The following is a 13,027-nucleotide window of genomic DNA, read 5'->3' as shown; positions in this document are numbered from 1 at the left end:
ATTCTATGTACAATTCCTCTGGGGTGCTGTGCCACTGCCTTGTAAAGGAGATTAACAGAGGGTATTGCAGGAATATGCACAGAAAAAATGCTGATGTTGGAAGTGCAGTTGTGAGCTGTTGTGCAAGCATGAGCCTATAAATGTGATGTTTGTCTCTATTTTTCAGCTATTGAAATCAAGAAAGGTAGAAGTGCATTAAAGTATAAAGAGGTAAAGGTCATCATCTGGCAGGAGGTTTTTTGATTGATCCCAGAATTCTACATTGTTCACTGATTGAGGGTAAGTCACCAAATGTTCTCTGTTAAATGCCAAAAAGGATTCAGGAGTTCCACTTGCCAGACTTGTAGCACTGTCTCCAGATTCCACCAGTTTAGTTTTTGCCATCCACATTTGCAGAGGTGATGCCTGTAGATCCATACAAAGTATCTGCAGGTAATGGTGCAGGGATCTAAAATCCCATTTCTTTATTACCTAATTATGAATAAGATTGACAGGGTTTGCACTGGGAATGTTGTCAGAACTGTAGCTCTCACAACTGTAGCTCCCATGATGTGGGTGGGACAGGTTTTAGAACCAGTACTTGAGGGAGAAGTACAAAGTAGAACAAAGATTGAAGAGTAAGGCTTAGAAAATAAAGGGAAAGGATAGAGTTTAGTGAATTCAGTAAAGATCAGAAGATGGAAAATAAATGTGTAATGGAGATAAATCAAGTTTGTTACAGCAAGAGGAGAGAGCAGCAAGTAGAGGGCACAGCATCTGGCTTTGTAGTAGAGGAGTGCTGTAGTTTCAGGTCGCAAGTAAGCTGAGGCGTGCGTGCCCAGCAGGGTGGAGGCCTAGTCACGAGCAGGGATTCTTGCAGTTCCACCTTGCATGGAAAGAATTTTGCCATGCCAGGAACCAAAGCAGTCCAAGGTAAGTGGAGACACAATTCAAGCAAGCAGGCAGAGTTCACTGCTGCGCAGTACTTCTGCTCTAGGTTCTAGAAAAGCTTTATCACATAGATAAAGGTAGAAGGTAACTGATCCCAAACTCTATCCCTTGCATTCCAGGAACTTGTGTCCAATCCTTCCACCTGACAGAGCATACATAGACTCATACATCAATTGAATAGTTTCAGTTGGAAAGGACCTTAAAGGTCATCTAGATCCATCCTTGTTCCATGGGCAGGGATACATCCCACCAGCACAGGTTGCTCAAGGTCTCATCCAAGCTGGCCTTGAACACCTCCAGGGAGGGGGCATCCACAACCTCCATGGGCAACCTGTTCCAGTGTCTCCCCACCCTTGCTGTAATTTCAACACACCTCACAACACAGTGTAGACTGTACTTCCACAGCAGTGCAGAACAATCCCAGACCACCTCTGTGGAACTTTAGAAAAATTAACTTCACATCTGTGCAGATCTCCTGAGCAAGATGTGGAGTAAAGTCCACAAGCACAGCCACAGGACACAGCTACAATGTTTATAAGATATGTGCTGAACTGATTTAATGACCTTGAGCCTCTACAGCCTCCTTAGCTGCAAGCAGAGGGGAAAGCAGTAAGTGCATCTCTAAAACAGTTGACAATGCTCATGACATAAGATTGCAAAGCAGCCTTTCTGAGGCAAGAGCTACTGAGCCTTGCAAAACTGAAAAAAGACAAAAAGGCAGTGCCCAAAGTTTCCATAAACCACAAGCTCTTAGTTAAGGTGGGCAGAAGATCTCTTATGTTTCTATTCAGCCATCTCTCATCTCTGTCCTCTGCTCCATATCTGTTCCCATGACAAACGTGAGTTCACACAGAAGCTCATAATCTTTCCTGATTTTTCAGAGGACTACAAATCGCCCCGGGAGGAGTGGCTCATAGGCAGGGCAGCTGCCCTGGCCACAGCTCCGCCTTCGCTTTGCTGATCAGCGCTGGCCTTGCGTAACAGCTCCACTGACCGAGTATAAAAGGCAGCACACCAGGCAGGGAAATGTTGGACTGTCTTGCAAAATGCCAACTGGAAAGGGCTTGACACTGCTGTCCTTGATGCTCACCATCGCGGGCACAGCGCTGGTAGCTACTGGTAAGCTTCGGACGGGGTTTTCCTTATCGCCTTCCCTAAGGAGTCAGCAAATGTGCCGCTGGCTCACCGAGGGGACCGCAGCTTTCTCTGAGTAGCTGGGCACCCCCCGTGCTGCGCAGAAATCAACTCTGAGTAGCTGGGAGTAATTAATTTCTTTTCGTGATCTGTGTTTCAGTCGTTTGTGTCTTCTTTGCCTTTTTGTTTGCTTTGCAAATAGCATAATCAAATTCCTGATCCCCAGACCCTGTGTGCTGAGGCTGGGCAGCCCCCTCTCCCACACTGGTAATTGGGTGTGGAGAACTCTGACACTGATCTTCCGTGTCCAATCTTCCCTAATCTTAAATGATTTCATGACTAACCTTACTTGAATGTTAGCAGTAGCTGTACCTGCCAGACTCTTTCCAGGTATGGTAGAAGCTTTTTCTCTTGGCTGTGTGTGCTGTCAAAGGCTCCAGAATAGATTGTGTGTGCTCACAGAGCTTTGCTTCCGTAGGAAATGCCACTTCTTAACGAGAGCAATTTGTTGGACTTTGAGCTGCCGACCTGCATGACAAAGCACTAAGATCTCTATGCAATTATGAATGTATGTGCATAGCAAGAGAAGGCAGGTGATAGACCTGAGGGAGATCATACAGACAAGCCCCTCCAAAGGAAGGCTGCAATAATGTTAGCTATGCTGATTGGAGTTTGGTGAAGCCTTCTGCATGACAATGAATTGTTTATGCAAAGAGCAGGGGAGTGTAGAAGTAGCTAAAGCTCTTAGAAATCTGCAGACAGAAATAGAGCACCAATGGGACTTTGTGCTCACATCCCCCAGGGCAAAAAGCAGAGCAACCAGAAGTGGAGACCAACTACGGGAGAGTCCGAGGGTACCAGTTCCACGTAGATGCAGCCGAGAAGAGTGTCAATGTCTTTCTGGGACTTCCTTTTGCTAAGCCTCCACTTGGACCACTGAGGTTTTCTGAACCCCAGCCACCTGAGCCATGGAAAGGTGTCAGAGATGCCACTTCCTACCCACCAATGTAAGACAGTGACAAAGCCACTTGTTGTTAAATGGTTTTATACTGTGTGCAGCTGCAGGACACTGATGTGCAGGGCAATCACAGGCCACAGAGAGAAATTTCTTGGGGCCATCTCCTTACCACCTGCAGCTGTTGCAGGGAATGCATTGTGAAAGACATCTCTCTAAGCTGCTTTATGGTAAAAGCCTTTGAAAATGTGAACTAATGAAGCTGCATTGTCACTGAAGTCACTTAAGCCATAATTCTGTAATATTTGGAGGCATGCAAAAGCAGATCTGCATCTCACTGTACTGCTGCAGGCTGTGGCTCCTGTTTACAGCTGTCTTGGTTTGAGCAGACAGAGATTTTACCCCCACACTCCCCCTAGGAATAAAATAAAAATGCTCACACAGGATTGGATGTGACATGGGAATAGTAGTTACAGAAGTAAATACATAAAGGCACAAAGGAAACTATATACATTGTATTCATGAAATCAGAATTCAGTCTCTGCCCAGTTCTGCAACTGGGCCTTGCAGGCCTCCCTAGGCCAAACCCTTGCAAGACCAGGCCACAACTGGTCCAAAGCCTTAGGCCCAGAGCAGGCTGACAGCTGCAGGCCGTGGCTCCTTTTTACAGCTCTCCTTAAAGCCAGGTCAGAGGAAGAAAACACCTTAAGTGAAAGAAGGCAATGTTTTGTGCTGCTGATAACCCAGACATGTACCAGAGATTGGTTTCTAGTTTGCACCTGGTCATGGAAGTAAAAAAAGCTACAGCTGATAGCTTTGAGGTTTTAATGATTTCTGTGATTGTTGCTTTCTCCTTTCTTCAGGTGTCTACAGGATAAAGCCCTAGGACAATACGTGTCAGATATTGTTACTAACAGAAAAGAAAAAGTTGCTCTCCAAGTGTCTGAGGACTGCTTATACCTCAATGTGTATACCCCTGTTTCTACAGAGGCACCAGAGAAGCTGCCCGTAAGCAAAATAAAACCTCTAGCAAAATAATTTCCCTGCAACCTGTGCTGATTGCAGACGTGGAGGAGCTGGTTTGTAATGATATTGATCAGGTTACATTCTTAGCCCCAGTAAGATTTTATTGCTAGGTGATATTTGATCTCCTCTCAAGAATCTCTGCCATGTCATGAGGCAGTGGATAATTAATAAAGTCAATGTCCTTTTGTGACACGCAGGCGTCAGATTTGAAAGAATTCTATTATGTCCCCTCCCTGGAGGTGTTCAAAGCCAAGCTGAATAAAGCCTTGAGCAACCTGGGCTACTGGAAGTTGTCCCTGCCCATTTCAGGGGAGGCTGAAACTAGAAGATGTTTAAGGAGCCTTCCAACCCAATCCATTGTGTAATTTGTGAAACAAACTCTGAAAGAGTCAGGAATGAAACACCACAAAATATGATATTTTGGTTTGCATTTCGTTTTTCTCACTGGCAGCTCTATCTATGTGGGGCGGTTTCTGGTTTTGTCATTGCAGGTCCTTGTATGGATCCATGGAGGTGCATTAGTTTTGGGAGCAGCTTCATCATATGACGGTTCAGCACTAGCAGCCTTTGACAACGTGGTGGTTGTAACCATTCAGTACAGACTGGGTATCCCTGGCTATTTTAGGTAAGCTCTTTTAGCTCAGCTTTTGCTGAGTGACTTCCAAAGCAATGTGTGCAAAGCCTTGGTGAAGAGCTGTGCAGATATTTGCTTAGGCAAACCAACTCTGCATTTCTGATTGGCACGTGCAAGAGCTGGGAACTCTGTACAAGTCCCAGGTCAGCTTCCAAGCCTGTTGTGGTTCAATTGCTACTGTAATCTCAACACTTTCTGAGCCATTTCTTTTTTCAGTTGTGTAGAGCAGCTCTGTGTAGAGAATGGCAGCTGGTTTCTTCCCCCACAGAGAGTTTGTCTCCCTGCCTTTTTTGTGCTTCTTGTGCTGAGCATTTAAACAAATCTGTTCTTTTTGTGCAGCACTGGTGATCAGCATGCCCGGGGGAACTGGGGGTATTTGGATCAAGTAGCAGCTCTTCAGTGGATTCAGGAGAACATCCTCCATTTTGGAGGAGACCCAGGAGCTGTCACTATCTTTGGAGAATCTGCAGGAGGAATCAGTGTTTCTGCTCTTGTAAGTTCACAGTAATGCTGAATGTAACTACTTGGGGGGGAAAGAAACCCAACACTGTCCACATTCACTTTTAACACTTGCATGAAAAGTGATGATCTGATAGTAAATAGGACAAGAGGAAATGGCCTGAAGTTGTGCCAGGGGAGGCTTAGGTTGGAGATGAGGAAAAATTACGTTGGTGCAAGAGTGGTCAGGCATTGGAACAGGCTGCCCAGAGAAGCTGTGGATGCCTTGTCCCTGGAATTGTTTAAGACCAGGTTGGATGAGGCCAGGAGCAACCGGGGCTAGTGGGAGGTGTCTCTGCCCATGGCAGGGGGGTGGACCTGGATGACCTTTAAGGTCCCCTCCAACCCAACCCATTCTGTGATTCCATGACAGATCACAGCATGAAGCCAGGGTTCAGGGATGCATGTGATAAAATTCCTGTTTCCTAACTCCTGCCCTTTGGCCAATAGTTCTTTACTCCCCTTCTGCAGCACAGCCAGGCTGTCTTGGGCACAGCTAAAATCAATGCATACCTGGCTTGCAGCCGTTCTGTGAAGTCTTGGAAGCAAGGTGCTCTGGGAAGGGAACAGGCAGGCATGAGCTCCTCCCTGATAGCTCTGCCAAAGCCCTGGGTGTAGCTATGAGCAGAGGCTGCAGAGTAACACTCTTAGGACATTTGCTTTTGAAATTCCTGATGCTGCAGTCTTAAGGCAGTGATCAGAACACAATGCTTGGCGTGCTGGTAATGTTGGCTCCTTCTCTTTCCCAGGTCTTATCTCCCCTGGCAAAAGGCTTGTTCCACAAGGCCATTTCAGAGAGTGGCACTGCAGTCAGGCTTCTGTTCACTGACCAGCCCCAGGAGGAAGCACAAGTGGGTATCTTGTGGTATTTTGTGGTAATTAGGGGGACCTTAGAGCTGCCTTCCGGTTTCTGAAGAGATCCTACGGGAAGGCTGCAGAGGGACTTTTCGTGAGGGTGACTGGAGACAGGACAAGGGGGAATGGTTTGAAGCTAAGGGAGAGCAGGGTTAGACTGGATCTTAGGAAGAAGTTCTTCAGCACAAGAGTGGTGAGACTCTGGAATAGGCTGCTCCCTATTCCCTGCCACTGCATCTGGAATCTGTCTGACTTCAGTGATCCTTGTGCAGAAGTTGAGACTCCCTCCTGCTGGAATCTCAGGCTCAGTGGCACATGGGGCCTTCTATGGGAAGTACATGAAAAAGTGAGTCTTTGTTTTTTATTGATTGCAGAGGATTGCTGCTGTTGCTGGCTGTGACAAATCCAATTCAGCTGCAATGGTGGAATGCTTAAGAGGAAAAACAGAAGAAGAGATAATCGAGATAACACTAAAAATGGTAGGTGAGATTAGACTTCTGGCATTGAAATCACCTCTCAGATCTAACCACAACAGAGAAGGCTGCTGGTGTGTTGTAACATCAGGAGAACTGGAAGTGAGAGTAACATTTGACCTCCTTGGCACCTGAAAACTGTGAACAGGTTCCTTCCCTTTCATCCGGCAGGCCCTCTGAGCTCTTTGTGTTTTGGTGTCATGCTGTGCCAGGGAAGGGAAAAGAGTGTGGGAACTGTCACAGTTTCTCCTGAGAAATTAATTAATACAACATACTGTGTCTGCTCACACGTCAGGGTTCCACCTTCCTTTGCATTTTGAACACAAATTATTTTTCCATCCCCACTGTACCACACATCCTCCACACATCCAAATAAGGATTGAACTAAGATGTAAATTGGACATGACTTGTGGCTCACGAACATTGAAGACATAATGCTGATCTTCACATAGTATTTGCAGAAAATCTGTCAGAGAAAATTTAGGGATGGCTTAAATACTGTTACTTCTATTTTCATTTGGCACTTAATTAGTAGGGGGAAAAAATCAAAACAAACAAAAAACCCCCAAACCCACTTCATTTTCCTGGAAGCAAAATCTGTGTATTAATGAAGCTTTCCTCTTTTTTTTTTTTTTTTTTTCCCCCTCAGCCTTTGGGGTTCATTGGTGGCTGTCCAGATGGTGTATTTTTGCCAAAGACCCCCAGGGAATTACTATCTGAAAAAATGATCAATCCAGTTCCATATATTATAGGAGTAAATAACTGGGAGTTTGGATGGGGACTTCCTATGGTAAGAGACTCTTAATGTTGTTCTTTAGATATCATTTTGTTAACAGGAGCTGTTCTAACAAAGATGCTTCTCTGTATCATGCAGATGATGAGGAATTTCCCTGATTTGAGAGATGGTCTGGATAAGGATGTTGCATATCAGCTTTTGCAGAAAAACTTGATATTAGGACCTAAGGTGAGAGACCATTTTCAGAATGAATCAGTGCTGCCTCTCCACTGCTCTGCTCCTACATTTGTACTCCTAGAGGGGTATATATTAGAAGCAAACTTTGTTCTATTTGATATCTTCCTACCACAAGGTAGTGGTGGGCAGTAGACTTGGTGTACTCCTCATGCCACTGGCAACTGAAAATATCAAGCCCCATTTAAATTTCTATCCTAAATGCCTCTCTTTTTAAAGAGTTCTGTGGAAATCAGCAGTGATTCACTTACCTACACATAGGTCTCTTGAGACGTTTTAGATTCCCTAGACATGCATGGTGCAAGCAGGTATGCCACTAGATCTATAGGGTACCCCCACCCCAAGCAATAGCTGGAGCTAGAAAGGATCATCTGAGATGTTTAAAATGGCCCAGGGTCCTACGCTCAGGTTTCTTGAGGTTTGTTTCCCTGTCACTTATAAGATTCTTGGTGTTTTGGTCCCATCGTGCCCTCCCAAAATGACTACACTTATAAAGTCCCAGAGTATTAGGCAAGAATGAAGGACTTGACAAACATGGCCTTGACTTGCCATGGATCATTCAATGTCACAGATATCGAACATGCCCTTGGAAAGGCAGAGCCAGGCTTGTTCTGAAAGGATGTAAATTGTGGCCACCCACAAGAACTGAATTGTGTTGAATCCAGCAGGATTTCTGTTTTCACATGAGGGTCCCACTACTTATCAGCATCACTGACTGATGCTTAGCTAAAGATCTTTAGACCCTGCAAACCTCTCTTGTGTGAGAGCAGCCATATCTGGCAGCTATGTAACTCCCCAGTTTGAGCTCTGAGCAGAGTCTGGTACAGCTGAGGATTTTCTCTGCTTAGCCAGGGATGTGCAGATGGCACACTCAGTGCTGTTACTCTTTATTCTATTCTTCATCACTACAAGAAGTATTTTCATTGTTCATTTCAGGCTGCTAGTTCTGAAATTGTTGACCAAGTATACAAGGAGTACATTGGGAAGGCAGAAAACCGTGCTGAGGTGCGAGATGGTCTTCTTGGTGCAATAGGAGACTTTATGTTTGTTTCCCCAGCTGTTGAAGTGGCCAGATACCATAGAGGTGAGTCTCCAGCTCAACATCTCTCAAAAGAACTGTGGAGTTCCATCCTGGGCTGTGTTTGTGGACACCATGCAGCATGCTTCATGCTCCAAAAAAATGAGAGTGCTTTCATTTTGTCAAACAGCTGTAATGGAAGTTTCTCTTACCATACAATCATGAAGGTTGGAAGATCATCAGGTCCAACCTTCAACCTTCCATCTTCTTTGGTGGCAGGTGTTTTCAGCTCTTAGACTAACACTCTTCTGTCCATTTTCTACTAGATGCTGGCAACCAGGTCTACTTCTATGAATTTCAGCATCGACCAAGCTCAGCGGCAGGGGTGGTGCCAGAGTTTGTGAAAGCAGATCATGGAGCTGAAATTGCCTTTGTCTTTGGAAAGCCTTTCTTAGCTGGTGATGTATCCATGCTTACTACACTATGCCTTTTGCAACAGCATTGTTCTTCGCTTCACTTACTGAGGGGCTTTATCTGGTAGTTCAGAGGCTAAGTGCCTTTAAGAGCCACAATGTTACAGACCTCCAGAAGGTCCACACTGTCCAGGAGGTTGACCAGACCATATATTTCATTTCCCATTAGTCCTGCATCCCTATAAAACTGGCTGCACTTTCAGTTTTCTTCCCTTTTTCCTTCCCTCTCTCCTCCCAGGAGGATGCAGAGGCTCTTATCTCCTGCAACTGAGGCCAGCTGTCAGGCTTGGCATTGCTGCCAGTCAGGCCTGTAGTGCCCTAATTTGGGCCTGGAGCTGCCCAGACGATTTTTTTGCTGTGTCACACCAGTGTGGTGTGGAAGGAAGAGAGGCTTGGTTGGTGTGGTGAGTTTAGGAATTGCCCCGCAAACATGAATTTGGAGAATTATCCCCAAAATAAATCACCAGACTAGCTCAGATAGGTTGGAAGCAAGTGAAGCTGTATTTACAAGCCAACTAAAATCTAGATATATGAAATGCAATGAATATGTACAAAATATATATATTTACATTTTATAAACACACACACATGCACCCATAGAAGGGAAAAAGGAGAAGAGGAAAAAGGAGTTAGTGTAGCTTCCTAGTACTTAGCCACAACAAGGAACACAGCCAAGGTTAGCAAAGGCACTAGCCAGTAGCAGCTAGAATGAAGAAGTGAAGAGAGTGAATTGTTTATGCAATTAACTTCTATCCCTGTTAGCAAGCCAATGGAATTATTTAGACCTTATCGTTATTTTAATATTACATCCAATGGTCAATTATTTACTTCCTACTATTCTACTTAATTACTCTGGAAATTTCCTAGGCATCAGCCTATAAATGTGATATGAAGGCCTGGGTTTGTTGACCTGGTTTAAAGGGAGGTTTGTGAAAGTTTTGCTTAATGAGCTTCTGTGTTAAGCCCAGACTATGGATTTTTGTGTATTTTATATTCTTTGTAGTTTTGTAAATAGGACAGGAAAGTTTAAATGGAAATGCTATCCAATCCCTTCTGCGAGGGTTATTCTCTCGTCCCTTTTGGAAGAGGTAAAAGAGCAGTATGTCTCCTTAAACCACAGCACTTTAAGGTAGACTTTCTCTTAAACACTGGACTCAGCATAAACAATTTCTGCATTTAGTAGTCCACTGCAGTCCTCTCCTAGAGCTCTGCTTGGGTAAAACTCCATCACCCAGCCTAACAAGTAGATCTGATGACAGTCTGTTGGAATTGATGCAGCTGCCACTATTTTGTTGATTGAGTTTTCAATGTTGTCATTTCCCCTTTCACTTCACAGGACAAGCTACAGAAGAAGAAAGCAAACTTAGCAGAACTATGATAAGATACTGGACTAACTTTGCTAAAAATGGGTGAGGATCATAATGCTTAGGCACCAACCCTGCAGTGAGGGTGGGCAGACACTGGAACAGTCAGCTTGTGGATGGCCCCTCTCTGGAGGAACTAGAATCACATAAATCACATAACATTAGCTGCTGTTGGTTTTCTGAAATGCTCTCAACCCCAGGAGCCAGAGAACAACTGACAGGCAAATGGAAAGCTAACTTTTCATGATCTGATTTCCAGACATCCCAACGGAGAAGACCTGGTCCATTGGCCTCAGTATGATCTGGATGAGCAATACCTGGGAATAGACCTCGTGCAAAAAGCATCCAAGAAACTGAAAGAAGACAAAATGGAGTTTTGGAGGCAGCTCATAGAACAAATGATGAAGGAAAAGAGACAACACACAGATTTATGAGTGTGGTGAGGGCACAGTTTGCTTTTTAAAGCTGAAGTAAAACACAGAGTTTGTCAATGTGCAGAGCTTCCCAATCACCTAACTCTGTACTATGTGATCTGTTCACAGAATCACAGTGGAAGGAGGGAATCAAGGGAAATCTGGGATGTTGGTGGAACTAAAAAGCATTCTTTAATGAACCCACAATCTTTCAGGCTCACAAAGACCCCTGGCAGTAGGTATCAGTGGCATCAGTGGATATCAAAACTGCAGAATCCTCCTGTGAGCAGGAGGGGCAAATTGGCAAATATATTGAGAGCTCTAAGGAATTATCCATGCAGAATACATCACAAGTGTCAGATTATTCTGTATGCTTATTCCCCTCTTCTTTCAGAAGAGAATGGTCAGTTGTCATTCTTACAGGCTCTCTCCACCTTCTTTCACTGGAAACAAATTGTAGGGAGCAGAGCATCCATCAAAAACCATCTGTGAGACGAGCTTGTCATGTCACACATGAGGACAGAAAATCTCTGCTTGTTTCTTGTTTTGCAAATTGTTCTAAATAAATGTTACTTTTGGGATTTCTGGCACTCCCTTTTCTTTGATCGAAGTGGAGGATGTTGATTCCAAGAGGTTAAATTATATCCAAGAAGCCAGAACCATGCCCAGTTTGCTTCAGCCCAAAGGGTTTCAGCTATGAATTTTGCAGCTTTCATTGCAGAACCTGAGCCTCAGGGCTCTAGGGTTTGCACAGACTGCTCTGTGCTTGTTTTGCAGTATCTTGAAGTAGTCTCCTGCACTGCAGAACAGGCTGGTTTATGGTTTTGAAGTTTTTCTGTGGTTAGCGTGCAAGGTAAACACAGATGAGAAGTGGAGTTGTGGTTTTAAGTGTGTGAGAGTGGCCTTGGGAGTGAGGCCTACACTGTCTGTGTGATTCCAGCCTCAGCAGGCCTTGCTGATGTGCACAGCACCCCCAGGTGTCACAGAGTGCATTGGGTTGGAAGGGACCCTCCAAGGTCCCCTTGTCCAACCTCCCTGCAGCCAGCCGGGACACCTCCATCTGGATCAGGCTGCCCAAGTCTGATCTTGATTGTCTCTGGGGATGGGGTCTCAACCACATCCCTGGGCAACCTGTTGCAGTGTTTGACTGCTCTCATTGTGAAGAACTTCCTCCTGATGTCCAACCTAAATGTGCCCTGCTCTAGTTTCAGACCATTGTCCTGTTACTAAGACTTAAGGTCATATTCTGTTTTGGGGAGAGATCCAGCAAAGCTGAGAGGACTCCAGGGGAGTCACAGGGTCGAGAGGAGATATCAGAGGGCTGGAGCACCTCACCTGTGAGGACTGAGGGAGTTGAGGCTGCTCAGTCTGGAGAAGAGAAGGCTCTGGGGAGACCTTAGAACTCCTTCCAGTAGCAGAAGGAAGCTTCGGAAGAGCTGGGAGGGACTTTTCATACAGGCCTGTGGTGATAGGATGAGAAGGAATGGATTTAAACTAGAGCAGGATGAATTTAGATTGGACATTAGGAAGAAATTCTTCACAGCAAGGGTGGTGAGACACTGGAACAGGTTGCCCGGGGAGGTTGTGGATGACTCCTTCCTGGAAGTGTTGAAGAACAGGCTGGATGAGGCCTTGAGCAACCTGGGCTGGTGGGAGGTGTCCCTGCCCATGGCAGGGGGTTGGAACTGGATGAGCTTTAAGGCCTCTTCCAACCCAAGACATTGTATGATTCATTCTGTGGTTCTATGCCTACCGTATATGGAGTTGCACAGGAACATCCTCTTTTCCTGCTGCCTCCCCACGACTGAAGACAGAATATAGCAGCAACGTTGTTTATAATAAAATGAAATCAATGAAGACCTGATTAGCAGAAGTTTGGTCAGATTTAGATACAGAAATGTGCTTGGTGGAAACAAACGAACAATCAAAAACTGAAGAATGTTCCTGTTTGTAAGTCAGGTTTACAGCAGGGAGCCTATTTGTGTCTGATACGTGGTCTGCAACAGCAGAAACTTCAGTACTAGGAAGGGGAGAGTCAATCTCAACTTTATTTCCACACTTTGTGTGTCTACCATTTCTGGGTCAGGCCTTCATTACCACCACTGGTTCATTCTATGTACAGTTCCTCTGCGGTATCCTGTTCCCATGACAAACGTGAGTTCACACAGAAGCTCATAATCTTTCCTGAATTTTCAGAGGACTACAAATCGCCCCGGGAGGAGTGGCTCATAGGCAGGGCAGCTGCCCTGGCCACAGCTCCGCCTTCGCTTTGCTGATCAGCGCT

General features: G+C 45.2%; 1 protein-coding gene across 1 annotated transcript; it reads left to right on the top strand.

Annotated features, from left to right (window-relative positions):
* Positions 1–1,976: 1,976 nt before the first annotated feature.
* On the top strand, positions 1,977–11,315 carry LOC128973286 (fatty acyl-CoA hydrolase precursor, medium chain-like). The gene is made up of 14 exons (XM_054389553.1): positions 1,977–2,049; positions 2,867–3,071; positions 3,883–4,027; positions 4,537–4,670; positions 5,019–5,172; positions 5,927–6,028; positions 6,407–6,511; positions 7,155–7,295; positions 7,380–7,469; positions 8,412–8,559; positions 8,820–8,951; positions 10,303–10,375; positions 10,590–10,769; positions 10,873–11,315. The coding sequence occupies exons 1-13, from the start codon at positions 1,977–1,979 to the stop codon at positions 10,762–10,764; spliced, it is 1,677 nt and encodes a 558-aa protein (XP_054245528.1). The 3' UTR covers positions 10,765–10,769; positions 10,873–11,315.
* Positions 11,316–13,027: the final 1,712 nt, after the last annotated feature.

The sequence above is a fragment of the Indicator indicator genome, chromosome 19, assembly GCF_027791375.1.
Source record: "Indicator indicator isolate 239-I01 chromosome 19, UM_Iind_1.1, whole genome shotgun sequence".
NCBI lineage: Eukaryota > Metazoa > Chordata > Aves > Piciformes > Indicatoridae > Indicator > Indicator indicator.
This window is presented reverse-complemented; position numbering and strand designations above follow the sequence as displayed.

Coding starts and splice junctions, on each gene's coding strand:
- LOC128973286 (XM_054389553.1), top strand. CDS start 1,977: ATGCCAACTGGAAAGGGCTTGACACTGCTGTCCTTGATGCTCACCATC. Junction 7,470..8,411: donor ACTTGATATTAGGACCTAAG/GTGAGAGACCAT, acceptor TGTTCATTTCAG/GCTGCTAGTTCTGAAATTGT. Junction 8,560..8,819: donor AGTGGCCAGATACCATAGAG/GTGAGTCTCCAG, acceptor ATTTTCTACTAG/ATGCTGGCAACCAGGTCTAC.